A 25,095-nucleotide genomic window follows, 5' to 3' on the forward strand; every position below is an offset into this window, starting at 1 on the left:
GTACACATGTGTAACTCAGTAGTTTCCAAGCACAGATAAGATGTGCTTTATTACAAAAGGCCATCTAAGAATAGATGTAGGGGTGCTCGAACAATTTCTTTTTACTGTGTAGTAACTACAATAGGAAGGTACTGCTATAAGCTACAGGTGCACTTGTATTTTATAAACGCTAATATCTTTTAAAAATTAATGTGCTTGTGCCAATTATGTTGGCATGATTGTATATTAACAGGCTAGCAAAAGCATCAAGTATTATGCCAGCATATAATACAAGATTTTAAAGCAATGTGAATGTAAGAAATACGTGCAGCAAAACATGAACACACTATGCATAATGCTGCATTTGATATCAAATGTACAGTACTCTTATTTTTACAGTTTTTAGCTGATTTGATATTTGATATACTCTAATAGAGCAGTCACAAAATATATTCTAATAAAACTGTCAGCTCTCAAGCACATTATTTAATTGCATGTGATGGGGCATTTAGAATGTAACAATATCCTCTCAACCAGTCAGTTTGGCTTCCACCAAAAACATTCTGCTGATCTTCAACTACTATTAACTGTCCATGACTTAGCATCCAGTTTAAATGACAAAGCACAAACTGATTACATACTGCTGGATTTCAGCAAGGCATTCGACAAGGTTTCCCATAAACTCTTACTGTTAAAGTTAAGGTACTATGGAATTACCAGAGAGACAATTAACTGTATTTGGTCTTTTTTAACCAACCATAAATAGTAAGTTTTTTGTGATGGTTCTATTTCAGAAGCTGTCAACGTTACCAGTGGAGTACCTCAGTGCTCTGTATTGGGCCCCTTACTGTTCTTGTTTTTATAAATGATTTTCCCAGCTGTATTAAATCTACTTGTCGCCTAATTTGCAGATGACTGTCTGTTGTATCGTATTAAGACATGTACAGATAGGTATCTTTGGAATAAGAAGGTCAATAGCTAGCTAGCATTCACAGTACATTAGTCATCTTGCATACCGTACGCAAGGAAATTTTGACAATAGAAAAATTTAACAAAATTGACGAATCAATTAAATTCATCAAACTTAAGTTCGTCAAATGTCTTTAAAAATACAGGTTTTGTCTACAATTTTTTGATTTCGTCAACATTTTATTCATCAAATCTGCTGAAATGTGAATTCATCAAATTTTTCTTGTGTCAAAATTTCCTTGCGTATGGTACAGCAGTGTAGGTAAAGTATACGAAGTGATGCATACACATTTTTAAAATGCTGTATTGATGTCCATATGAAGATAGGCTTGTGTATATATAAGACTGATTTTGTCACAAATATTTATTATAGTATGATAATAGTACATCACTGCACTAACAGGAAACAAATCTAGGTTGGCATATAAAAGTGTAAAAACAAAATACAAGAATGGGGTATGGTATCAATGAGACAGCAACTCATTTGCAGCCATATACATATAGTGCATTTTTGAGCTAGGTTTTGAAAATATGTTAGGTGGTTATTCACATGGGACAGTCAAGCCCATGAAACAACTAATTTAAATTGCCACGTAATAACACTACATGTAAATGGGTAGTGTCAAGACCAGTATAAACCAAGATTTGAACTGTACTAGATCCCTTCTTCTCCCTACCCAATTGGTCTGGCCACACAAGGCAACCCAACATACACCACGCATGCACAAATTAAAGTATGTAGCTGTCATTGTACACAAATCCTGTATGCTATAGAGTCTCTAGACCCTCGTTCACGTGAGAGTCTGCCTCTAGCGATCTGCCAGACTGAGTTCTGTCACTAGAGCATTGAAAAGCGAAAAACGTGCAGTGTACATGCTGTCACATTTACAGCTTTAGAGGCTAACCCCATACTTCGTATCCTCACAGATGAGTTCCTTCCTCTCAGTCCAACTCATCGCCAACACAGCAACATTGACCTTAATAGATGCGCAGCATTAAAGGAGGTACGAATGCCTAATGAGTCACGTAGTACCACAGATGATTCATGTACAGTCGAAAGCAGCTAATCAGCAACTCGATCAGCAATTATTAGTATTGTACGCGCCTATAATATTATTATAGTAAAGGATCTGCAGAAAATTAAAACGCGAAAGCAGCTGAGTTGCTGAATATCGTCGATGTTTAGCAAATGTCGTTGATGTTTAGTAAATGTCATCGATGTTTAGTAAATGTCATCGATGTTTAGCAAATATCGTCGATGTTTAGGCCAATGAAACTTGATTACCAGTTTCTCGCTCAGATTTTTGAAAATTTGATGCGGGCGGGCGGTTATTATTCATTATTTTTCCAAAAGCACAACACACATCCAAACATGAAGATTTCTGCCAAAAAACAGTGAGATCTACACTGATTATTCTTGCATTAAATAGCTAAAGTACACTACTAATCTATAACAAGTGATTTTCCATTAGAGTATAGCTGATTGCTCTATTAGAGTAAAAGTGACTGTTCTATTAGAGTATTTCGATCTGAAATACCAATAATGAAATTCCATGCGGGTGTATCAAAAGCATGCGGGCGATGACGCGAAACTGCTAATCAAGTTTCATTGGCCTTAGTAAATGCCGTCGATATTTAGCTAAATGTCGTCGATGTTTAGTAAATATCGACGATATTTGGTTTAGATCTCAATTTTTGGGTTTTTGAGACAAATGGCACCCCATACCAGACAGCATACTGACACTGAGTCAACTTCAATTTCCTAGCACACGGAGGCCCTCCACACTCGAGTTCCTTAGTTGGCAATACTTCTTTCCAGCTATATACATTATTCTCGGCCGGTCCTCCTGTTGATTTCAGACTTGGCTTGTACTCCAATATGTTCGAGACATCACGTGACCACAACATGTAATAAATAAACAAACAATTCATCAGGTAAATATACATCAACAAGACACAAACCTGACACATGTATAACACGACCACTCAAGTTTAGCAGCTGCTGCCTTAAGCTTGTAACATGTCTCAACCAATCACTGAACAGTCCTACGCCATTAATCACGTGCGCAAGTGATCACGTGATGCAATAGATATGATTTGCAGGGTTCAGCATTAATGTGATATGACCCTCAAGAGTAGTACAGAGGAGCGCCAGTTGGAAAGTAGCTACTGGAGAGCTCCAGGGCTGTAAGATTTGGTGTGATTCTTAATTTAAAAAAAATTCTGCTTCTGAAAGGGGGGTTCGTCCGAACCATCCGAACCCCCCCTGCCTACGCCCTTGGAAGTAGCAGGTATTGCAAAGTTGTCAGCTAGCAGATTGATGTGATGAAGTGACACATCACTGCTACAGTTTTGAAATGTTTATTAAGAGAGTCTGAAGTAAATGAATCATTCAATGCTGCATTTATGCATGGTATGTTATTAACGCATGACTACATATAAGAAGCTTTTTGTGGACAATTCTTGCTCTGCAACACTGATGACTGAAAATGATCTATCTTGGCTTGGTGTAGCTACCATGACTTTGAGGACAAATTTCCATTCCTATACCATCTAATAATTATATTATCTAAAAGAGATTTCTGATAGTTACATTCTTGGTCCTTTTCTTAAATAAAATAACATGTATCATTAATTGTCTATATATACATTGGCCATATCTCTGGAATGCTTCAAGGTATCAAGTTAATATTTAACACAAGATATAGATAAATATTCAGTGCCTTATATTTTAGCTACAAAAGAGAAAAATTGACCATAGAGCCAAATTGAAAAAGGATGCATGCACCTAAAAAATCATGAGTAGTGAATACTGTGGCAAATAGTGAACTTCACTACAATTCTTAGTGATGCTCACTATTTGCCATGGTAGCTATTCACTACTACTCATTTTTAATGTTTGGCCCGGTTTTCCAAAGTTGGGTCACATTAATGATGTCAATTCATCAGGATGGATTTCATGAAGAATAAGATGTTGCCAGGCAAATGTATTAAATACAGTATGGCCATGCACCATTAAGTCAGTGGAACAAGGCATAGCATGAGAAAGACAACAGTGAGTCTGACAATACTAATGGATTGTACTTATAGAATATAGTGTTCACATCGGCATGCATCACTTCAGGGACTGTGCATGGGGACAGAACTCAAAATGAGAATTTTTCCCAGGATAAATTTTGGTTTAGTAGAACAATTAGCTCCTGCTAGCTAAGTAGCAAAGCAGGTCAAAGAGTCTTATAGCAATGAAAGTCACACAGGTGGAGCAGGTCAAAGAGTCTTATAGCAATGAAAGTCACACATGGAGTTTGAAGCATATACAGCTACAAAATGCAAACAGTGATGGGTGACTTTCTGGGAGCATGATTCCCACCCAGCATAATTTTTTTTTTAAGTTGCTCTAAGACTATACTTTTAGACTAGTTATTACAAATAAATTAACAAGCTACTGGTAGCCAAGAGACAGAATATAATATTATGAGACTGTTCTATAAGAGTGGCTGACTGCTCTATTAGAGTATCTCGAAATTTTGGAAAAGTATTACAATTCCCTAGCTTATAGCTAGTTCGTATATCTCATGTCTGGAAGGAAGGGAGACTACTTGCATGAGTCCTCTTCTGCATCAATAAACCATCTTTAGTGCAAAAATGACAGTTGCTTGTAGTATTGTGTACGTGATCTCCCAGCTCCCGGTTTTACCATAGATACTAGAATACATAATGGGTTGGAAACGCAATACATTTTACGGTTATGGGCTCGATACGATCACGTGATGACATTTACGGGGCACAGCAGCATTTTCAATAGGCACAATACATTTTTGTCGAATTTTCCCAGAGTTTTCTCGAAAACAGGTGGCTTGTTCAATTCGTTCATACTTTTTTTAGCACTCTCGAAGGTATGAACTTTTCTTTAGTATAGCATGTATCGCTAGACTAGTTTTCACAAAGCCAGGAAAACCCCCACAGCCACTACCGTCATGTAGCCATTCTTTCGCTTCGCTTACGGAAAGTAACTGCTGTACAGTGCTAAAAATAATTATTTTGTATTCATTACTATGTGGCGAAACTGTTCAGCACTTCTAAAACTTCGTATGTAATACGTCCTATGCACTAAAACCCCCACACTAGTTTTTGAACACAAATTTCACGTTCCTTCCTTCACACCATCGGTTGTACGAAACGACTAACCTTCAGTCACAAACCAACAAATAGCTGAATCCTTTAGCAATGATTTAACGCTTTATAAAACCTGTAATAGTAGTCTCAGTGTTAAGAACAACTGCAGTTTGTAACGTTGCCATAAACGGACCCGACACTCACACAACTTTAAACTTATTCTAGTACCTTACCAACCAAGATGTATATAAATATTCCTTCCTCCCAAGAACTGTACCAGAATGGAATAGATTAGATGCTGAGATTATTGAGACTGACTGTGTTGAAGAATTTAAGCAAAAATTAGCCCCTTTTATGTATATAGTTAAGTAACTTATCGTAATTGTATATATTTTTCGAGATATTTTTATAGTTTATTATTGTAATTGTACATATGTATATAATTAAGTAACTTGTCGTAATTGTACATACTTATATAGTTAGGCCACTACAATGAGATAACTTGTTTCTCATCAACTTCTCATAGAGTAACACATGCGGGCGGGCGGGTTATCTCATTATCTCATTATTGCACAAGCCATAGCATATTTGTACAAAACCAGTATAATAATCCTTTATTTTAGGCTATTGGCAGGATGCACACCAAGCACTGGTGTACACTGAGGGTAAAATTCCAAGTGCACATAAACTTCAACTTCAGTAACAAAGCATTCAAGTCCTTTACAAAAGTTCCACCAGTCTTGGAGTCATGTACCATGCAGCAGCAGTGTTAGCACATGTAGGCTGGTCAGTCTTATTAGGGGGAGGGGCTGTGTAAGCTTGTGGCAGAAGTAGCAACACTAAAGCTACTATGTCTCTTAGATATGATGGCCCTGCACATAGGGCATGCAGGTCACGATACCAATGCTAGTGTATGGTCTAATGTACACTGTATAGCACTCACTGTTGATGCCTTGGTGGTTGTTGATGCTCCAGAAAGCTCTCTAATCAACACAGAAGTAAAAAACACTCATAAATGGTGTCTGTATCTCAATGGGATTGCAGTTTTTCATGGAAATAGTGCTTTTCTACATGATAAACCCACTACCACAACACTCAAAAAAGCCATGCTGCCATCTTGTGCAATAATGAGTGCGCATGGGCAAAAGAAAATTTTGGTGCGGGCGGTTGATGAGAAACAAGTAATCTCATTGTAGTGGCCTTAAGTAACTAATTGAAATTGTACACATGTAATTGCACATCAGCATTATACCCCTGGAGGGTCCTGCTGATTAACAATAAATAAATAAATCACGTGACCATATCGAGCCCATAACCCATTATTCTTTTTTTTAACCCGGGCTAGTATCTATGGTTTTACCAAGAAATGTCCCGCTCCCGCTCCCCCTCCCCTCCCGGTTTTATCAATATATACCGCCTCAGCGAACTCCAGTTTAGTATTGCGACTATTGAGGGTCACGTGAAATACCAAAGAAAAGAATGCAATTACGAGCAATATATTTAAGTAGCGTGTCCAACTTCCTCTGAACTTGTAGTATCATGTTACTGTAAAGGGACCACGTGAAATATTCGTCACGTGTTATGTACAAGGTCCTTAACGACAGCACCAACGAGAATGAGGTAAAGTAATAGAGGGTCATTTTGTGTCTGTGTTCATCATATATCACAGGTATTTGATCATAATCGTTATCTGGATTTGCCTTGATATTGTCAATACTGAGCGTGTTGAGACACTTGATGAAGAATTAAAGGATCTTCAATCAGGCTCAGTGCTATCGTTAAATGATTCGGTATTGTACAACGTGACTGAATTCCACTATATCGCTAATCGAGCCAATGTAACTATAAATGGACCCGCCATTATTACGTGTGTAGAAGGGGTGGGGCTAGTGTTCATCAACATCACTAGACTCACTCTTAATGACGTTATCATCCAAGAGTGTGGACTGACTGGTGATAATCTGACCATTGTCGATAATATAATTCACAGTGAGGTTGCGGACACATCCTACCAGTTTAGATCAGGGATTAAAGTTGCAGTTTTTGTAATAGGATCCACTGACTTAACACTTCACAATGTTACAGTGACTAAAACACAAGGAATTGGTATGGTATGTATTAATGTTCTCGGTATGGTTACATTTAGTGACGTGATGTTCCAGAGTAATAGACCTGCTAGCATGGATGAATGTTACAAGTGCCTCTTTCCATTTGTATATGATGTTGATCAATGTTTATTTAACCCGTTATCAGTCAGTGGTTCCTTGTTACTATTGTATGCAAACACCCATGATGGATATCCTAGACGTGATACTAATGTAACTATTACTCACGGTACTTTTGTTGACAATCTTTCATGTTCTTTGGCTAATCTAGTAAATAATATAGCAGCGTTATTCCCTTCACTGTCTCAAGCACATCGCAATGCATCCGCTTCTGCTGGTATCAAAATTGTACTATCTCAGAATCAGGATAATTATCGTGTGAATGCCCATATTGCTTCTTCATTGTTTAAAAATGATCTAGACATTATTGGGTCTGCTGTAAGCATTGAGATATTTCACGACGCGTTTTCAAGTAATGTGTCAATTGAAAACAGTACTTTTTCAGAAAATGGTATGATTTTTGAAAATGGTTTGGATTTTCAGAATGTTTCAACATTTGGGGGCAGCATCAGTTTATTTAACAATATCCAGCCATTTGAGCCTGAGCCTCTTCGACCCGAAACAAAGCACTTTCTACATATAAAGGACTGTTATTTTAATGGCAACACTGCTACAAATGGTGGTGCAGTTTTTATTGGAAATGCTCTACCAACCAATTTTCGTGCTTACATATCAGGGTGTCATTTTGAAAACAACTCAGGAGTATTTGGCAATTGTATTTTCATTGACAGCCTCTTTCAAGGCAATTCTGTTATGATGACATTAGAAGAAAGCTCTTTTACTAATAATTTTGTGCTAGCAAATTTTTCTTTTGATAATTCTGCTGAAGGCTCTTTCGGTGCTATATATTTAGATGAGGTGAATACTAAGATCAGTAATGCTGTGTTTAAAAACAACACTGGTTCAGCAATCAATCTTATTTCATCAATACTAATACTAAAGGGTGATGTGATATTTCAGTCCAACAAAGCATTTGAAGGAGGTGCTTTGTATTTTCAGCCTGGTTCCTCACTTGTTGCATCTAATAACTCTAACATTACGTTTGTCAATAACCGAGCTCTCTTTTCAGGTGGAGCCATTCAGTTCAGTTTTAATCATGGTCCACAGTGCTTAGTTTACTTTGATACATTTGATCCTTATTGCTTGTTAACAAAAACTTGCTACTCTGATGACATGAATGTCTCAATTTCATTCATCAACAACAGTGCAGTTTTAGGATCTGCAATATATGGACAGGTTTTTAGGTGTCCCTGGTTGTTTCAAGCAGGATTGAATATGGATTATGATATCCTTAAGTTTATTGATGAAAATTTTAATGATACGCTGATTTTTAATCCTAACATCGTGGAAGATAATACTGTCTCCTCTGGTAGTAGCAAAATTAATACAAATATTTCCAACTTATCTGTGCAACCAGGCCAGATTGCCACACTACCGATGAATTCAACTGATGTTTATGGTAGAAGTACTGTTGGTGTTATTAGTGCTACTTCATTTTCACAAGATTTTTTTGTAAATGACAATCTTTCAGCTTTCATAGGGAGTTCGGGATTTCAGTTACTGCAGAAAGGGTTTACAACTCCCACTGCCATTCGACTTAATGGTTCACAAAATGCTACAGGTGATTTTATAGTCTATTCATCTTTTTCTAGAGCACAAGTTACCCTTTCAGTAAAGTTTAATGAATGTCCTCCCTTTGGCTTCATTTACAATGACACTTATCATGCATGTGTGTGCGACCCAGTATTAGAGAGTCATGGTGTAACTTGTAACTACACTGATATCCAGCTGAATAAACCCAAGAATAAGTGGATAGGGAGAGTAAATGATGAATCGGTATTAATGACGTGTATACATAATTACTGCACTGATAATAGGTCTGCCAGTCCATTGGATTTAGATGATCAGTGTTCTGAAAATCGTGGTGGGGTGTTGTGTGGTGGATGCCGAGAAGGTTACTATGCTACAACTGACTTTGCTGGCTGTCACAGTAGTAAGAGGTGTAATGGATTTCCAAATGTATTTGTCTGGCTCCTATTTGTAATGATGTTTGGACTGTGGGTAGTAATATCAACAGCTTTGCTACATCTTTATGTGTCGGATGGTTTTCTGTATGGATTGATCTTTTATTTTAATATTCTGTATATATTTAGAAACTCCTTCTTTCGTGAGTCTCAAAGCCTAATACATTATGTATCAGCAAGCAATTCCCCTTCTTTAGTTGACGTCTGTTTGTTTGAAGGAATGTCATTTCTAGTTGCTAGTGCATTACAATTTGTTCTACCATTATACATTTTCTTGTTGATGGGAATAACAACAATTATAGTAAGAAGGTGCAGTTGTGTGAACAGAAGATTCACATTTTCCTTCACTAAGCTATTTAGTACACTTTTGTACATCACATACAGTTGGTTGCTAAATGCTAGTTTTACAATTTTGGTGTCCATAAGGATAAAAACTTCATCAGAAACTTATGTTCGCTGGAGGATTGATCCTAATGTTCATTACTTTCAAGGCTGGCACGGTGCTTTAGGAGCTCTGTCAATTGTGACTTTACTGATATTGCTGCTGATAGCTCTGATATTATTATTTCCTGGAGTGGCGTATCGATTTAAATGGGTACAAAGGATGAAACCATTATTAGATGCTTTTCAAGCTCCATTTAAACTACGTTATTACTTTTGGATTGGCTTGCTGCTGCTCATCAGAATCGTCATGGTGATCATTGTCAGTATTGTAGCTGAACGCTACCAGCTCTACTGTGCTGGACTGATTATTGTTGTGTTGCTCTATGCTCATACAGTATTCCTGCCATATAAGAAATGCAAGAATTCTTGGGATTTAAGGAATTATTTAGACAGCCTTTTCTATTTGCTTTTGCTAGTACACATAATAGAAGCATCATCAACTGACACATTAGTGGTATCTACATTTTGCTACTTTTCTTCATTTGCAGCTTATATTAGCATTGTAATTTACCACATTGTTAATCGCTTTCCAAGGCTAAAAAATTTGCTGTTAACAGTGTTCAGGAGACTCTATAATAAGGAAGAAGTCACTGCTGATGTTAAATATGTCTCTAACATAAATGATGGTGACACAAATGATGATGGTAAGGGAACTAATGAATTCTACAGGTCAATAAGGACAGATTATCCCGATGTGCTAACCAGCAGTGTCAACTTTGATCAAGAGATTCCAGAGGCCACAAACTATGTTGAACTAAGAGAGTCTTTACTGGAAAATGATTACTCATAGATATATAGTGTTACATGCTTACTGCATACAAATATTGTTGTTCACTAATAGCAAAGAGTATACTATTGCCATAGATATTATAGTACCATAATATCTATGCTATTGCTAATAGCTATTGAATTTATAATGCCAAGCTTTATGTTTTTGCAGTGTTCTATTGTTATTCTTTTTACTGTCCATAGCTACGTTGGGTTTTGTGACAAATCATGAAAATACAGTGGAAATTTAGCTACAAATTATGCGCATTTTTAATATGGTCACGTGCATCTCAGAACTGGTAGTGTGACGTCATAAATTACTACTGTCGAGGTCGTGCTTTATAGCTTAAAGGTTAGTTTGTATTGTGTACTGGTATTGTGTATAGATTACGTACTCGAGAGATTATCAGCGATCCGTGCTTCTTTTTTCAGGTAGGAAGACGTACGTGACATCATTTCATAAAACAATGAGACTTCAGTCGAGCCTTCATCACCTGATATCACGATCAGTATTAATACTTTGTGCAACAGTGTTTGCAAGTGACGGTTTTTCTAAAAATGATTGTGTAAACAGCAGCACCAACTTAAGCCACAAACTGTCTAATCTTACAGACAACTCGATCTTGTGCTTCAACGACAGCTCATTGTATACCTTGGAGAACTCTAGTTTTGTCGCCAACCTGACAAATGTGAGTATTAAAGGGGTAGCATCTAAACCAGCTGTCATTAACTGTAGTCAGGGGGCGGGGCTTGTATTTTATAACATGACCAATCTCACAATAGAACACGTGATCATCCAGCATTGTGGATCAGTGGTAGATGATGACCACCCAATAGACTTGATCATTCCAAATACAGATTACCACTTCCATAATATAACCATCGGTGTTCTTGTTGCATTGTCTCATGATGTGACATTTCGGATGGTTAGCATCACTAAAACAGTTGGAATTGGCATGGTATGTGTTAATGCTGTTGGATATGTTACATTAAGTAACATGATGTTCAGTGACAATGGACCATCTAGCATTGAAGAATGTGAGATGTGTCTCTTCCCATATAAAAGCAACGTAAACTGTATTTATGACCCCAATTCCATCAGTGGTGCACTACTACTTCTGTACATTGACTCCAATAATGATATTGATACATATGTGAATGTCACTGGTGCAACCTTCGTTGACAATTTCTCATGCTCTCTGGCAGCCCTATCTAGCGCCCAACTTGATTATCATGCCAATGATGGCATCCTTTCCATGACTGGTGGTTTGGGAATAATGATGACTCAAAGTGAATATTCTGTCAATGCTGAAATAACCTCGTCCATGTTTAAGAATAACACAGGCCTTGTCGGATCTGGTCTTAATATTGAAATATTTGAGAGTGCCCTTGTTTGTAGGGTAATGATTGATAACTGTATTTTTGCTGACAATGGACATCTTAAATGGACAACTGGAATACCCAGCTACGGTGGTGCATTTAGCATGATTCCTTACCTGGCATCAACAACTCATGCAGTCAATGCTAACCATTCTCTCAACATTTCATATTCTGTGTTTAAAAATAACTTTGCAACAATTGGGGGAGCAATTTTTATTCCAAACACACATGCAAGGTTTAGTGAGCTGGCTAATCTGTTGACTACTATTACAAAGTGTAGCTTTTTAGATAATCACGGAGTTCTGGGTCATGTAATATATACTAATGGCTTGGACTTTTCCTTAAGTTTGCATTCTGTTATCATAGAACACTCTGTCTTCCATGGCAATGTAGTAGAAGACTTATACGACAGTTTATCTAGCCCACAGTCATTTGGTGTGATATATTTCTCCCAAATCAATGCTGTTGTCTCCAACAGTAAATTTGTTAACAATGTAGGTAGTGCAATCAATCTTGTTTACTCAACTTTGTTATTAAAAGAGAACGTCACTTTTCAGGACAACAGGGCAATCAGTGGCGGTGGTATATATCTGCAATATTACTCCAATCTTGTGTTTCTTAATGATTCTCAAGTAAAATTCATGAACAACAGTGCTTCGCTTGTAGGAGGGGCCATCTATTATGAATACAAATTCAACCCAGCAGGTAACATTTTCACTAACTGTTTCATGTACTTCAACTCACTCGACCCGTACTGTGTGCTAAAGGGCACATGTTATTCTACAGAAATGAACATCACAATCAGCTTCATTGACAATATTGCAGAATATGGATCAGCAATATACGGGTCTGGTCTTTACTGTCCATGGCTATTACAACAAACCAGACAAAACTATTCAACAATAGATGTACCAGAAGCACTAAGCCAGAACTTTAGTGAAGTGTTGCAATTTTCTCCTAATGTGACTCATGATTATGTCATTGCAACAACTAGTAAAACCATACAGGCTAACATTACTGAAGTGAACATAATGCCAGGTCAAATAACAACAGTGTATTTAAATGCAACTGATCATTATGGGAGGCATGCTGTCGATACAGTGGCAACCAATCTGTTTTCACGTCAGTTTAAAGTAATAAGAAAATTTTCATCCACAGTGTCACAATCGGGATATCAGCTAATTCAGGGTGTATCCCTCACCGCCACTGACATTCAGATAAATGGTACAGAAAACAAAAACACCACATTAGTAATTTACTCACTAACTTCTTCTGCACAAAAACGAATCCCAGTGTACATCTCAAGCTGTGTCTTTGGTTTCACATACAGTGTAACTCACCATGCATGTCTATGTGATCAATACTTAGAAGACAATGGTGTAAAGTGCGACTACTATACTGGACACTTGATTAAACCTAAACACCACTGGATTGGAGTGCTAGATAATAAAACTGTTGTCTTGCCATGTGTGTATGACTATTGTTCAGGTAACAGATCTGTGAGCTCCAAGGACTTTGATGGACAATGTAGAGACAATCGTGGTGGTACATTATGTGGAGGGTGCAAACCAGGTTATGGTGCTAAAACTGGACACACCGGATGTGAAAAATGTGATGGTATAGATCATCTATTGATATTTATACTGTTTCTTCTTTTCACAGGAATATGGATTTTCTTTGTGACCTCGTTCCTACGTATCTATGTTTCTGATGGCCATTCTTACCCCATATACTTTTATGTGAATATTTTGTTTTTGTTCAGAAATGCCATCTTTCCAACTTTTTATGAACACCTACGACCAAAAGAATACTTTTATGCTATCTTGAATATACGTGGAGTATATAGCTTTTGTGTTCACAGTAATATTGGACCTTTAGCTCTGGCTGGTTTGGATTTTACATTTCCTTTGTATTTACTGTTAATTGTTATCTTCATAACTTTGTATGCCAGACTACGAGGTCCTTACAACAGAAGATTTGGACATTCTACAACAAAAGTATTTGCTACTGTACTTTACATATGTTTCTCTCTATTGCTGGATTACAGTTTTTCAATACTGAGCTTTGTGATAATATCAACTCCTTTGGGTAAACAAGTTCGCTGGCGGTTGGACCCAAATGTGCACTACTTTAAAGGATGGCACGGTGTTCTGGGTGGAGTATCTCTGTTCATAATGTTAATGTTGTTCACTGTAGCAATTGTACTGCTGTTTCCTAGACAAGCTTATCGCTTTAAAAAAGTACAAAGGTTAAAGCCATTAATAGACGCCTTTCAGGCACCATTCAAGCTCAAATACTCTTTTTGGATTGGGCTGCAGCTTGTTCTCCGAGTGTGTCTCCACATTATCGCGTTTACAGTACCTGTTGAGTACCAACTATATGTTGCTGGTACTATTCTGTGTACATTACTGTATGTGCAGACATTGTGCTCACCTTACAAAGATGACAAGATAAACGCTTTGGACAATTTTTTCCTGGTCATGCTTATAGTGCAGTTCATTGAATCTCTGGCTACCACGAAAATAGCAGTAGTTGTCACCACCTGTGAAGTTGTTTTTGCCATCTTGTACTTTCTGTTTGTGGCAATACACGTTGTCCGACGATTCCCTGTAATTAAACAATACACATTACTTGCTTGGAATAAACTGAGAGGTTTGTTTAGCTATAAAAGTACTCGTGGCCAATACACTGAAATAGATAGCTTTGTTGAGGATAAAAATGAGTCGGTTACTCCAACGGAACCGTTTGTTACCTCCATAAGAACAGACTATGCTTCAGTACCAAGTACCACAATACCTGATATTCCATCAGAAGCTATCAATTACTCACAACTGCGAGAACCTATATTGGAACTAGACGATGGTAACTGATGGTATCCACCTATTTTTGTGTTGTGTTCTTAGTTTGTACATTAATACATTGTGTGTTTATTTACAATTAAAACATATTGTCAGACACTTGTTTTCTCTTGCTGCGTTCTTTTCTAACTTTTCCACTGCCTCCTTGTGGAGGTGGTTTGTGTCTCATTTTTTGTTTCTTTGTGAGAGTTTTCTTTACTTGCTTTCTCACAACTGACAGGTCAGGTACCACAGCTTTCTTCACTACTATACTTGACGGTTGAGTGGTATCTCTGTGAGGTCGGTATAGATGATTTTGGGGACCAAATTGTTCCATCTCATCTGATACAGAGTCACTATCAGTTTCTACATCTGAAGTAGGCTGTGTGGTATCAATAGGTTCTGGGTTACCAAATAGATTTTTTGTTAGTTCAGTTTTGTCACCAGCAATGCTATGATCAATGTCAGAATCTTGATCTAAAGCAGGATCTTGATCTAGGTCAGAATCTTGATCTAAACTAGGATTTTGATTAAGGTGAGCATCTTGATCCACTACTGGTTCGGAGTCACTATCACTCGCATCACAAGTGTGGAACTGTACAAACAACAAGTATAAGGCCATCATAATTAAACTGGTTTTCAATCCAAAGGTACAGAAACACATGCAAACAATTATACACTCAGTACATGACTATTCAAGTATCCCAATCTTGACAGGTGCAAGGGCAATGCACCCTATGAAGTAGCGCTAGTGCTGAAGTGATTATTCAGATATTCAACTATGACATCATTAACACACTATTTGAATATTTGTTAGCACAGTAGTAAGCTGCGATCAGATGGATGAAGCCAACCTTTAGGAGGTTGTGAACAAAGTGACATAAAAACTTCATTGTAGAGATAGAAATAGGTCACATACTTTACCTTACTGCCCAAAAAAAAACTTACTTCCCACTTAATGAATAATCGGTCATTTTGTTCACAACTATCACATATAGTAAAATTTGCCATTGTTTCAGAACTACTATGAAGCAAAAGTGGTGGGGTTCCCCAATCCCCTAAATTGTTTTGCTGTGTTTATGTACACAGTCAATGCATTTATCTCTCACTAAAAATAGTGTGCTCATGTGATCCACATGAAATCAATAATTGATGTTTAGCAAGTCTACCAAAAATCAATGCAATCAGTGAAAACATGTAGCTGCCAGTACTGGATACTTTAATAGAGCAGTAACATAAAATTACTTGCATAAAACTAAATTTTGTTCACTGTAAAACCAAAATTTTAATCATGAAATTTTTTTGCATGAAAATAAAGTGAATTACGGTGTTTGTACTGACCTCCTTCTGTAGATCTTGCTCCATGTCTTTGGTGAACCCACTGGCGAACACTTCAATGTCCAATGATGCTATCTTCCTAAATAATGCACATATCAACACATACATATGATGGGATACTAATGAGATACTTTATTTCATCAAATGTTGGACATGATGCTCCAATAAAGTCAAACCGTCTCTTGAAAAAGTCTCTAACACATTGTACATCATGATCAAAGTACCTAAATTACGAATCAGAACATAACTACAAGCCACTACTCTGACAGCTCACGATTTAGCATTATAGTGTGACGTTGAGACCATCTGAGGGAAGTCTATTAGAGTCACCTGATCCTTCTCATTCAGGATAATATTAAACTCATTGAAGTCACAATGTATCAGGCCATGGTTAGCCAAATGTACTACTAACTCCATCAGACTAGAGTAGAGTAGTGAAGGATCTGCAACACTTTTAACCTGACACCTAACACAAATGTGATAATATTGTGAGTGACCGACCATGTCACTCACAGTGGATAACCATCAATGAGCTCCATGATAACACAGTGACGATTGAAGTCCACCGGCTTAGGAACAGGAAAGCCTCTATCTCTTAGAACCTTGAGTAAAAAAAAAAACTTGATTAGTTTTCAGCAACTAGTATATTGATACAGCAAACCTTCACTTACATAGTAACCTTTCGACCACTCCAATTGGCAATTATGTCTCTGGTTCTATGAAGTTCAGGTTTAGGTGGAAATACAACATTGCAACAATGAGATGACTGCTCAATTAGAGTAAGTTGTTTGACTGTTCTATTGGAGTATATTACATATTTCTTACAGTTATTTACTAATACAGGACAACTCACAACACCCAGAATACTTTATGAAATTTTGGAATGCTGGCTACTTGTCATGTACTTCTAAACTGCAGTTTAGAATAGAGATGTGAGCAGTGGACCAGAAACATAATAACCAGTTAGAGTTAGTCTCGCCCGCCAGCCAGCCAATATTTTCTCTTGTTGGCAAGAGTTAAGTCAAAGTGGGATTAACAAGACCACTTGCCTTGTCAAACATAGCAAAGAGCAGTAAGGTGTAACTTCATGACAACTTCATTCAGTTGCCACGTCAAATATACCCAAAAATAACATTATTGGCACCACTGGTAGGCCTCTAAAATGAATCTCTGCTTTTGAGCAGCGCCCACTGGTGTATAAGTTCCTTAGAGGGATATACAACCCTCACAGCCAAGATACTCAACTACATGGGATGTTGAAATAATGGTCATATTCTGGGCAACAATGAGGCCTTGCCCCTGAAGCTGTAAAGCCAGAAGCTTACATTACCAATGGCCTTAGTAGAATTCATGAGCTCTAAATATTGGATCTGAGGCTTCACTGTACCTTCATAAACGCAAATTCTTTGGTAGCAGCAAGTCGTGAAAGGTATAGCCAAGATGTGTGTTTCCTATGTTGATGGTAGTCTCTTTTCTGCTTCAGTCGACGAAATGAAGTCCTTCCTAACCTAGAGGTGCACACACACACACGCAGTTCAGTGAAACAAACAATATCACATTTGTATTACCGATGTAATTTTAATGCAAACTGGCATCCTGAGGCATCAGCAACAATGTATAAATCTGTTTAAAGAGATGATAAATTCATGCCTCACTGTGGACATCTAGTACCTGATTCTTTCCCAACTCCAATCTGATTGCCTACAGAACATATCACATCACGATCAGCAAAACACTTCAATGCCAAGTAATCATATCCAGTGAAGGTCAGCCTGTAGCCTTCAGCTGTAGATATAATATTACATCAGCATATTTCGTGATCCATACACACCCTTGTGATGTTCATAACATAAGAGGTTGTGCTTTACTAAGTTTCTGAGTATCTTGTGTGATCCACCATGCTTTAGACCGGCTATTGACGCCACCAAGCTAGCTGGAACTATGTCATGGTTTTTCATACCAACCTCCACCTATCACGTGATCTTGAAACACACGTGACTTTACCAATCAGTTCAACTCACAGCGGTCAATACGCGGAAGTCTTCTCGTGACAAATAGCGCAACAGAGCGACATTTAGCTTTCCCATTCTGGTGAAGTTTTACCTATACCACACCCTCGTCACACAGTATACGGAATCACATAAAATTCCGCATTCGTTAGTTCACCTTAGCGTTTGTTTATTTCTGACTTCCGTATTCTAGGTTTTTTTTTTAACACCGTACCCTAATGAACAGGTATTAAGATGTGAATTAGATCGATGGCTTTTACGCTAAGAAGAAGGCTGCTCAGCTGTCCCCTACGAGCGATTTTTCTCCTTGTGATCGTCTCACTGACGCTAGCCAGCACATATTTCTCAGCAGCAAAAGATCCTAATATAGAACCTAAGAATTACAGAGTTGAAATAAGTTACAGGAGCAGACGGCTACTGAATATTGTCAATAATACAGATTTGGAAAACCGTACAAATGGAACAACAAGTAAAGACAGAGAATTCCCTAATGATATATTTTCACTGGAGCAGAAGAGACGTGGTGCTGTTGTTCTACACATAGTGGGTGTCCTGTACATGTTTGTAGCACTGGCAATAGTTTGTGATGAGTTCTTTATACCGGCACTAGAAATTGTTGCTCAACGACTCAAACTGTCGAACGATGTTGCAGGGGCCACATTCATGGCTGCTGGTGGGAGTGCTCCAGAATTTTTCACATCTGTGGCTGGTGTGTTCTTTGCCAAGGATGCTGTAGGGTTTGGTACAATTGTTGGGTCAGCAGTTTTCAATATCTTATTTGTCATATCAATGTGCTCCCTGCTGGCAAAAGGAGTTCTTGCATTGACTTGGTGGCCATTGTTCCGTGATGCTGTCTTCTATTCCATAGCACTTTCAATTTTGATTGTCTTTTACCGTGATGGTAAAATAGAGTGGTATGAATCACTTGTTCTATTTGTACTCTACATCATTTATGCCTTTTTTATGGGGTTCAATTCCAAGATAGAATTCTTTGTTAAAGATAAGTTGAGCTACGTGAAGTTACCTTGCTGCAGGATCAAAGCTGCAGTACAACAAATTACTAACCAGTCAATGGTTGTTGACAATGACAGTACTGATCAAGGAGCTCGAAGTGAATTAATAGAGCTGGAACAATATTTCATAGAAAGTAAACCTTCCTCCATTGTAGCAGACAAGGAAAATATGGTAAGGTGTTTACAATTACTTAATCAAACTATTGTATTGGCAGGTGTGAATTTCTATCATTTAATTTGCATAATTTGGTTAACCATAGTGATAATTGTGGTATTGTGAGCACTTGACCACCTGCATATTAATCAATGTGTGTACATTCTTTTTGTTAGTTGTTGATGAATGGCCACACCAATTTTGACAACCATCCCCTGGCTCCCCAGCACACACCTAGACCTTACAGAAAAATGTCATCCAATTTCTCTGTGGACATCAATGGAGATGTACATGAGAATCATTCTAGAGACTTACTCAGTCCATCCTACAATAGGAATAGGATGGACTCACCTTATTATAATGAAGATCAGTTGTCTAATACAGATTCTGGTATTAGAAGTAATTCTTTCTATGAAAAGACATCCATACCGGATTCTGCAATAGTCGGTGTGTGTGATTGTGAGGAACGGGAATCCAGCCCTGAGTCTGGAATACGGTTGGTGCCTCCAAGACATGAACGTGTGAACAGTGTGAGAAATTCTGCCAATTCCACCACTAGTTCTCACCATCCACTAATGAACTCTCTTTCTAGCTCTAGTCTCCATCAAGCTCGCAAAGTTTCAACTCCATCCGGTGCAAATCCAGTTATGATATCTTCACTAAGTCAAGACTGTAGCAGTGGTGTTGCCGCTGCTAATCGTAACCATCGTTTATCTGTACCCTGCTATCCATCATCTTCCCGTCGGAATTCAACATGGGAAGCTCCATCATCTTCTTCACAAATTATCAGCAATTCAACTGTAATTATCGTGACTCACTCTCGCAGTGAAACAAGTACTCACTCTGGGAAGAGTACTAGAACAAATTCAAAGTCACAGCTAATGTCTGATAGTAGCCCACAGATCATATCAGTGCAGCCAATTAAAACAGACAATGAAGACCAAGATGACAGCGCTGATAATAGTAATAATAATAAGGACGACGATGATGATGAAGATATTGGGTTTAGTGGTGAGACAAGATTTGTGAACATCATTTGGCCTAAAGGCTGTAAGAGACGTATTGCCTACTTCTTATTGTTTCCACTGATCGTACTCCTCTACTTCACTTTACCTGATGTCAACAAACCAGTGAGTAGGCAAAATGTATCAATAGCGTGGGTGATATTTAGGAGATCATTTATGTATCCACAATAACGTCTTTTTCTTTTGTAGTTTTGGAAACTTTTCTTTCCTTGGACATTTATTGGCAGTATTGGTTGGATCATGGTGTTCTCCTACTTGATGGTGTGGTGGTCTACTGAAATTGGTGACACATTTTCCATATCACCAGCTGTAAGTTTGAGCATCTATCTCACTAAACTGTTGTTACCAGCCATGTTTTTTTAGATTATGGGGTTAACATTTCTAGCTGCTGGCACAAGCATCCCTGATCTAATCAGTAGTGTTATTGTAGCTAGAAAAGGCCTTGGTGATATGGCTCTGTCAAGCTCTATTGGCAGTAATATGTTTGACGTGACTGTCGGGTAAGCCTACACACAGCCATAACAACTTCCTTATGTTGTTTTGCTCTTACAGCTTGCCTATTCCCTGGCTTCTCTACAGTGCCATAAACGGTGGGGAAGCTGTGGACGTTGCCAGCAGTGGTCTGTTCTGTTCCATCGTCTTACTGGTGTTGATGTTGTGCGTAACCATCGTATCTATCGCTGTATTGAGGTGGCAGCTTAATAAAATACTTGGAGTTGAATTTCTAATTTGTTATTGTGTATTTCTAACCCTAAGTCTCTTACTGGAGTTGGATAAAATCGACTGTCCAGCTGGCAATTAAAATCACTTTTAAGACCCACCAAATCACTTTAATTTATTGTACATATGATGTATGGCAGTCAGTCATTTATTTAGTTATACAATTATTGCAGTTTGTATGTTGTAAAAAAATTCTCAGTTCTTGTTAAAATGAATCAGCGACTTCTGCTGGGTTTCCCATAACCACTGCAAAGTGGTTGGCAGGTTCTTCAGCTTTGTGTGAGTTAAGTTTGGTAGTTGCAGTGACTTCATATTCACGACCAAATGGTGTCCTGTTTTGGCACAAAATGTTGAGTAATAATACACAAATAGTAGATCACTAACTTGTGGCCAAATTCTTCTAGAGCTGCTAAGTGCTGGTTAGTCTTACAGTGGTTAACAAATAATTTCTTGTTCACCTAACAAACAATGAAGGAATAACCACACACAAAAATCACTGATGAAACAGGATATGTCAACAAGGTGAACAGTTATTTTCGTGAGAATGACACATTATATAAATCATGTTAGCTAATTGCCATGTAGTTTGTAGCAATCTTGCATGACCAGATTGCTTTTCTCTTTGTGATTTGGTAAGAGAAATTCTCCCTACCCAATAACAAAGGGAAAACACAGTCTGGCTATGCGAGACTATGTAATATAACTCACAGGAACTGGCTCTCCTTCTGTTTCCAATCTTTCATTAGGGTCAAAACAGAGAAACCTCCTGTTGGGAAACAGTTACTATTTCATATGAAACACATTCACAGGTTTACCATGCCACATCGTAGGTTATGGTGTCCATTAGTAAGACTTCCTGTTGTCGAGAATGTTTGGCACACTTCATGAATGTTGCTGTGGCACTGTGCAAGTAGAGTCCACCACCTACACCATCAGCTAAAGTGGATAATGTTACCTTCTCCCCATATCTGACCACATCACCAACATTAACTTGTTTATCATAACTACACAGGAAGACATTAATTAAAGTCTTAAAAGCTGTCTGAAACACTACGGACCTGTTAACAACAAATATATTTCTAGTACAAGGTACTAGTGACTGTGAAGAAGCTACTGGTGATGATGGTTGAAGGCATGTTGCTTCATGAGCAGCAAAGGTGGACATGTATGCTGACACAAGTGATTTGGTGGGTACATGATGGATGCACACTTTATCACCAAATCGTAGGTTGCCATCTGGAGAATCAGGCAGTGGCAAAGGCTTTAATATGGTCTGAAGCAGGTTGTGTGTCTTCTGAACCATCAGTTCTCCATTATCTTTCTTTGCAAGGAAATCCTTTACAATGTCCTAAAAGATTTGCAGTGTTACTCTAATTAATACACACCAGATTCTATTCTTTTAGACCAAATAGTGATTTTAATACGTTCTATACCTCTTCAAGGGCAATGTCTTCATTCCAATTTCCCACCCGAACAGAAGGATTGTATGTACGAACGCTCATCTGCTAGTTATAATCGTTAACTTCGTTCGTGTTACTCGTTGTGTTGTTATTTTAGGTTGCCTTAGCAACTAATTTGTGTGCGCGAAAATGTCAGAATCATCATTGAAGAAGGCTGCAGCAGAAAGCACAGGACAAAGGCTAGTTAAGAAAAGGATTGTTAGTTCTACAGCAGCTACAAGAACCAAGCCACTACCTAAGCCCGCTAGTTTAATAGAACTCGAAGAAGTTGACAGGAGCTCCGCTAAAGATAGCTCAAAGTCTGCAACTGTCCACAAATTGGAGAGAGAAGTACAGGTAATGTTGAACTAGCTAGATACTCAACTGAATGCGTATTGTACTAGGAACTAAGAAAGGAGAACGCTTCTTTAAAGAAAGAGCTGACAGAAGTCCGGTACGTGACCCAGTCTGCTGTACGTTCTATTAGAGTATTTTGATGGAATTTCAGAGCAATTTATGATCAGCTTGTACTAGAGCAGCCATCAGAATGTTTTAACGAGAGAAGAGTCCTCATGCTTAAATCTCAAATCATACAATTGGAAAGACAAGTATGTGAGATATATGCGGATAACAGATAAATGCTTACATTTCAGCTTTTACTGTTTACACATTCCCTTGAGAGTCGTTCTACAAGCTTGTTAGAGGCTAATAATAAATTAGACAACTTAATTGAGGAGTTGCAGTAAGCTTTAGTGTTGTCATTTCCAGTGATCAAACTTCACTTTTTGTAGGAGAAAAGCATCAACCCTCAAATTGAACATGACAAAAGAAGACATTACACATCAGCTAGACCTGCTAAATGATTTGAAGAAAACACTCAACAGACCCACACAGGTGATACAGATTTTTTTTTTTTTTTTTTTAGTTTCTCTCTTTACTTGTTTTCATGGGATTGATAGTTATCAGTGGATAAGTTAGCCCAGCCATTAATGTTTTTGAACTCTTTTGTAAACCCTCGTGTTGAAGATGGTGGCCAGCACACACTGTTAGATATTTGCTGTGGGAAGATGGACCTAATCAATCTACGACAAGTGGTAAGTAAGTGTAGCACTAGAAAATAATCTTCCTATTGTGGTCCAGTTTCACGAAACACTCTATTAGAACATACACTTATGAAACATTTGTTTCTGTAGGCTCGGCTGGAATCAAAACTAGCACATCTCTATCAGAACTTAGTGGGACTACAATCATCAATTAATGTGTTACTACACTGTCATGGCGTAGATGTGGTAGCTGATGAGAGTAAGACACACATGATGGAAAGACTTTATCTAGCTAAATCAGACCTCCAGCAATGTTGTTGTGACTTATTACAGCTCTCACTGCTGATGCCATCTGCTCCATGGGTAAGCACTGAATAAACAAGAAGAAAGATTTGTTTTTTCTGCTCAACTTTAGCCTAGTTTAAAGAGTTCACAAGATGAATTTGGGTTTACCGTTGACTCCATTATCACAAGCCTTCCACCATTTGTTAGGGACAAGAAGGAGGTGAACAGCCGTTGGTAAATAGATAATTATAAATAGTTTTTACTACAGGGAAGAGATGTGATACATGGTGCTGTTAAGGCATTCACTTATGCTAATAATATGTTACAGTCTAAAGTAAGCAATGCTAGTTGGTTGGAGTGTCAACTACAACAAATACTGTTGCAGTGTAATTCTCTCACTAAAGAGCTATCTTTTTATGAATCTGTTTATAAGCTACAAATTGACCATATCAGCTCATTCTATCAGTCAGTAATGTGAGTGAATGCCTATTCTTTACTAAACTGTAAATGTATCCCTTGTAGTACTGCATATGACAAGTTTGCTGAAGAAGTGCGTCAATGTATTTCCAAACCACTTAATGGTAAGTAAACAATAATACTGCTTTAATTTAGTGGTGTTTACATTTTCTATTACATAGCCATCTTAGTGGCTTATGATGAGTTAAGCCAATTTGCTACTGATGAGGCACTACGGCATTTACTATCTGTATTTCATGAACATCATGACAAGGTGAAGAGTAATGGTTCACCATCTTACTAAATTTCAGTCTTTACTGCCATCAGCTGAGAGAAGTTGTAAGTCAGTTAGATGGTCATAAAAGCCAAGGTATTAGCCATAAGTGGTACATTAATGTGTCAATAGTAAATTTGGTTGTGTTGTTAGGTGTGGAAGTATTAACACAATTTGGTAAAAGTTTCTTTGATGCATTGATCACACTGGAGCAACAACACTCAGGAAGAAAATAATCAATGTATACAGAAAGCAGTCTTTCAAAAATGTATATATATTTATTTTTGAAGCAACCTGACTATGAAATACTCTAATAGAATACACATTGTTTCTTTCTTAATTGTGTTGACTACATCAAGCAGGTTTGTACTGCATGGAATATATGGGGTAAATCTATCCATCCATTTCTACTGACACTTTGCATGTATGGTACTTCCATGCATACATACAAGTTCCATTTACTGAGCAGTTGTCATCATATTTGGTGTACTGGTCTTGCCTGCATCCTCACCAGGTGGTGGTAAGAAGTGCTAAAGTCCTACCTTTACAGGTGGGCTTTTTAGTCTGGCTGATTCTTTGTTGAATGAACACCACTATCTTCACCCACCAGGTAGGTTTTCATTTCCTCCTTCTGGATGAGGCATGCATAGCTAAACT

At 37.8% G+C, this 25,095-nt stretch overlaps 6 protein-coding genes across 9 annotated transcripts; 4 read left to right on the plus strand and 2 right to left on the minus strand.

Moving 5' to 3' along the window:
* Nucleotides 1-6,548: 6,548 nt before the first annotated feature.
* LOC136259984 (uncharacterized) lies at nucleotides 6,549-10,607 on the plus strand. Its single transcript, XM_066053576.1, has 2 exons — nucleotides 6,549-6,684; nucleotides 6,734-10,607. The coding sequence occupies exons 1-2, from the start codon at nucleotides 6,680-6,682 to the stop codon at nucleotides 10,485-10,487; spliced, it is 3,759 nt and encodes a 1,252-aa protein (XP_065909648.1). The 5' UTR covers nucleotides 6,549-6,679; the 3' UTR covers nucleotides 10,488-10,607.
* A 151-nt stretch (nucleotides 10,608-10,758) lies between these two features.
* On the plus strand, nucleotides 10,759-14,884 carry LOC136259983 (uncharacterized). 2 transcript variants are annotated; one of them, XM_066053575.1, is made up of 3 exons: nucleotides 10,759-10,817; nucleotides 10,898-13,456; nucleotides 13,508-13,642. In XM_066053575.1, coding segments are annotated over exons 2-3 (2,526 nt in total). In that variant the 5' UTR covers nucleotides 10,759-10,817; nucleotides 10,898-10,932; the 3' UTR covers nucleotides 13,510-13,642. The 2 variants fall into 2 exon arrangements, with proteins under 2 accessions (XP_065909647.1, XP_065909645.1); XM_066053573.1 differs by having other exon boundaries at nucleotides 10,898-14,884.
* LOC136259991 (uncharacterized) lies at nucleotides 14,757-18,199 on the minus strand. Of its 2 annotated transcripts, XM_066053583.1 has the most exons (11): nucleotides 18,042-18,199; nucleotides 17,852-17,990; nucleotides 17,692-17,805; nucleotides 17,589-17,643; nucleotides 17,408-17,528; nucleotides 16,692-16,736; nucleotides 16,534-16,622; nucleotides 16,295-16,486; nucleotides 16,152-16,244; nucleotides 16,024-16,099; nucleotides 14,757-15,277 (listed from the first exon to the last, which is right to left on the minus strand). In XM_066053583.1, exons 1-11 carry the CDS (start codon nucleotides 18,105-18,107, stop codon nucleotides 14,783-14,785), a joined length of 1,485 nt encoding a protein of 494 aa, XP_065909655.1. In that variant the 5' UTR covers nucleotides 18,108-18,199; the 3' UTR covers nucleotides 14,757-14,782. The 2 variants fall into 2 exon arrangements, with proteins under 2 accessions (XP_065909655.1, XP_065909656.1); XM_066053584.1 differs by lacking the exon at nucleotides 16,692-16,736.
* Nucleotides 18,200-18,252: 53 nt separating this feature from the next.
* LOC136259988 (sodium/potassium/calcium exchanger 2-like) lies at nucleotides 18,253-21,152 on the plus strand. Its single transcript, XM_066053580.1, has 5 exons — nucleotides 18,253-19,214; nucleotides 19,373-20,326; nucleotides 20,411-20,530; nucleotides 20,585-20,721; nucleotides 20,774-21,152. Exons 1-5 carry the CDS (start codon nucleotides 18,279-18,281, stop codon nucleotides 21,021-21,023), a joined length of 2,397 nt encoding a protein of 798 aa, XP_065909652.1. The 5' UTR covers nucleotides 18,253-18,278; the 3' UTR covers nucleotides 21,024-21,152.
* Nucleotides 21,051-22,509, minus strand: LOC136259999 (cilia- and flagella-associated protein 161-like). Its single transcript, XM_066053593.1, has 6 exons — nucleotides 22,375-22,509; nucleotides 22,000-22,289; nucleotides 21,757-21,945; nucleotides 21,650-21,707; nucleotides 21,326-21,399; nucleotides 21,051-21,273 (listed from the first exon to the last, which is right to left on the minus strand). Exons 1-6 carry the CDS (start codon nucleotides 22,441-22,443, stop codon nucleotides 21,147-21,149), a joined length of 807 nt encoding a protein of 268 aa, XP_065909665.1. The 5' UTR covers nucleotides 22,444-22,509; the 3' UTR covers nucleotides 21,051-21,146.
* Nucleotides 21,562-24,796, plus strand: LOC136259992 (putative leucine-rich repeat-containing protein DDB_G0290503). 2 transcript variants are annotated; one of them, XM_066053586.1, is made up of 15 exons: nucleotides 21,562-22,737; nucleotides 22,785-22,834; nucleotides 22,889-22,988; nucleotides 23,034-23,122; nucleotides 23,172-23,274; nucleotides 23,340-23,474; nucleotides 23,574-23,682; nucleotides 23,725-23,786; nucleotides 23,839-23,928; nucleotides 23,977-24,042; nucleotides 24,094-24,182; nucleotides 24,231-24,289; nucleotides 24,347-24,438; nucleotides 24,492-24,534; nucleotides 24,592-24,796. In XM_066053586.1, the coding sequence occupies exons 1-15, from the start codon at nucleotides 22,531-22,533 to the stop codon at nucleotides 24,672-24,674; spliced, it is 1,377 nt and encodes a 458-aa protein (XP_065909658.1). In that variant the 5' UTR covers nucleotides 21,562-22,530; the 3' UTR covers nucleotides 24,675-24,796. The 2 variants fall into 2 exon arrangements, with proteins under 2 accessions (XP_065909658.1, XP_065909657.1); XM_066053585.1 differs by having other exon boundaries at nucleotides 21,577-22,737; nucleotides 23,574-23,786.
* The last annotated feature ends 299 nt before the right edge of the window (nucleotides 24,797-25,095 follow it).

The sequence above is a fragment of the Dysidea avara genome, chromosome 7 (genome assembly GCF_963678975.1).
Source record: "Dysidea avara chromosome 7, odDysAvar1.4, whole genome shotgun sequence".
Lineage (NCBI taxonomy): Eukaryota > Metazoa > Porifera > Demospongiae > Dictyoceratida > Dysideidae > Dysidea > Dysidea avara.

What these genes read in the sequence shown, in the direction of transcription:
- LOC136259983 (XM_066053573.1), top strand. Translation starts at nt 10,933, where the DNA reads ATGAGACTTCAGTCGAGCCTTCATCACCTGATATCACGATCAGTATTA.
- LOC136259992 (XM_066053585.1), top strand. Translation starts at nt 22,531, where the DNA reads ATGTCAGAATCATCATTGAAGAAGGCTGCAGCAGAAAGCACAGGACAA. An exon ending in AAAGAGCTGACAGAAGTCCG is followed by an intron (nt 22,835 to 22,888) that starts GTACGTGACCCA and finishes ATGGAATTTCAG; the next exon opens with AGCAATTTATGATCAGCTTG. An exon ending in TTCATGAACATCATGACAAG is followed by an intron (nt 24,439 to 24,491) that starts GTGAAGAGTAAT and finishes TACTGCCATCAG; the next exon opens with CTGAGAGAAGTTGTAAGTCA.
- LOC136259999 (XM_066053593.1), bottom strand. Translation starts at nt 22,443, where the DNA reads ATGAGCGTTCGTACATACAATCCTTCTGTTCGGGTGGGAAATTGGAAT. An exon ending in AAGACATTGCCCTTGAAGAG is followed by an intron (nt 22,290 to 22,374) that starts GTATAGAACGTA and finishes CAAATCTTTTAG; the next exon opens with GACATTGTAAAGGATTTCCT. An exon ending in AATATATTTGTTGTTAACAG is followed by an intron (nt 21,946 to 21,999) that starts GTCCGTAGTGTT and finishes CTTCCTGTGTAG; the next exon opens with TTATGATAAACAAGTTAATG.
- LOC136259988 (XM_066053580.1), top strand. Translation starts at nt 18,279, where the DNA reads ATGGCTTTTACGCTAAGAAGAAGGCTGCTCAGCTGTCCCCTACGAGCG. An exon ending in CATTTTCCATATCACCAGCT is followed by an intron (nt 20,531 to 20,584) that starts GTAAGTTTGAGC and finishes ATGTTTTTTTAG; the next exon opens with ATTATGGGGTTAACATTTCT. An exon ending in ATGTTTGACGTGACTGTCGG is followed by an intron (nt 20,722 to 20,773) that starts GTAAGCCTACAC and finishes TTGCTCTTACAG; the next exon opens with CTTGCCTATTCCCTGGCTTC.
- LOC136259991 (XM_066053583.1), bottom strand. Translation starts at nt 18,107, where the DNA reads ATGGGAAAGCTAAATGTCGCTCTGTTGCGCTATTTGTCACGAGAAGAC. An exon ending in ACTTCCGCGTATTGACCGCT is followed by an intron (nt 17,991 to 18,041) that starts GTGAGTTGAACT and finishes ATCACGTGATAG; the next exon opens with GTGGAGGTTGGTATGAAAAA. An exon ending in CTCATTGATGGTTATCCACT is followed by an intron (nt 16,487 to 16,533) that starts GTGAGTGACATG and finishes CATTTGTGTTAG; the next exon opens with GTGTCAGGTTAAAAGTGTTG.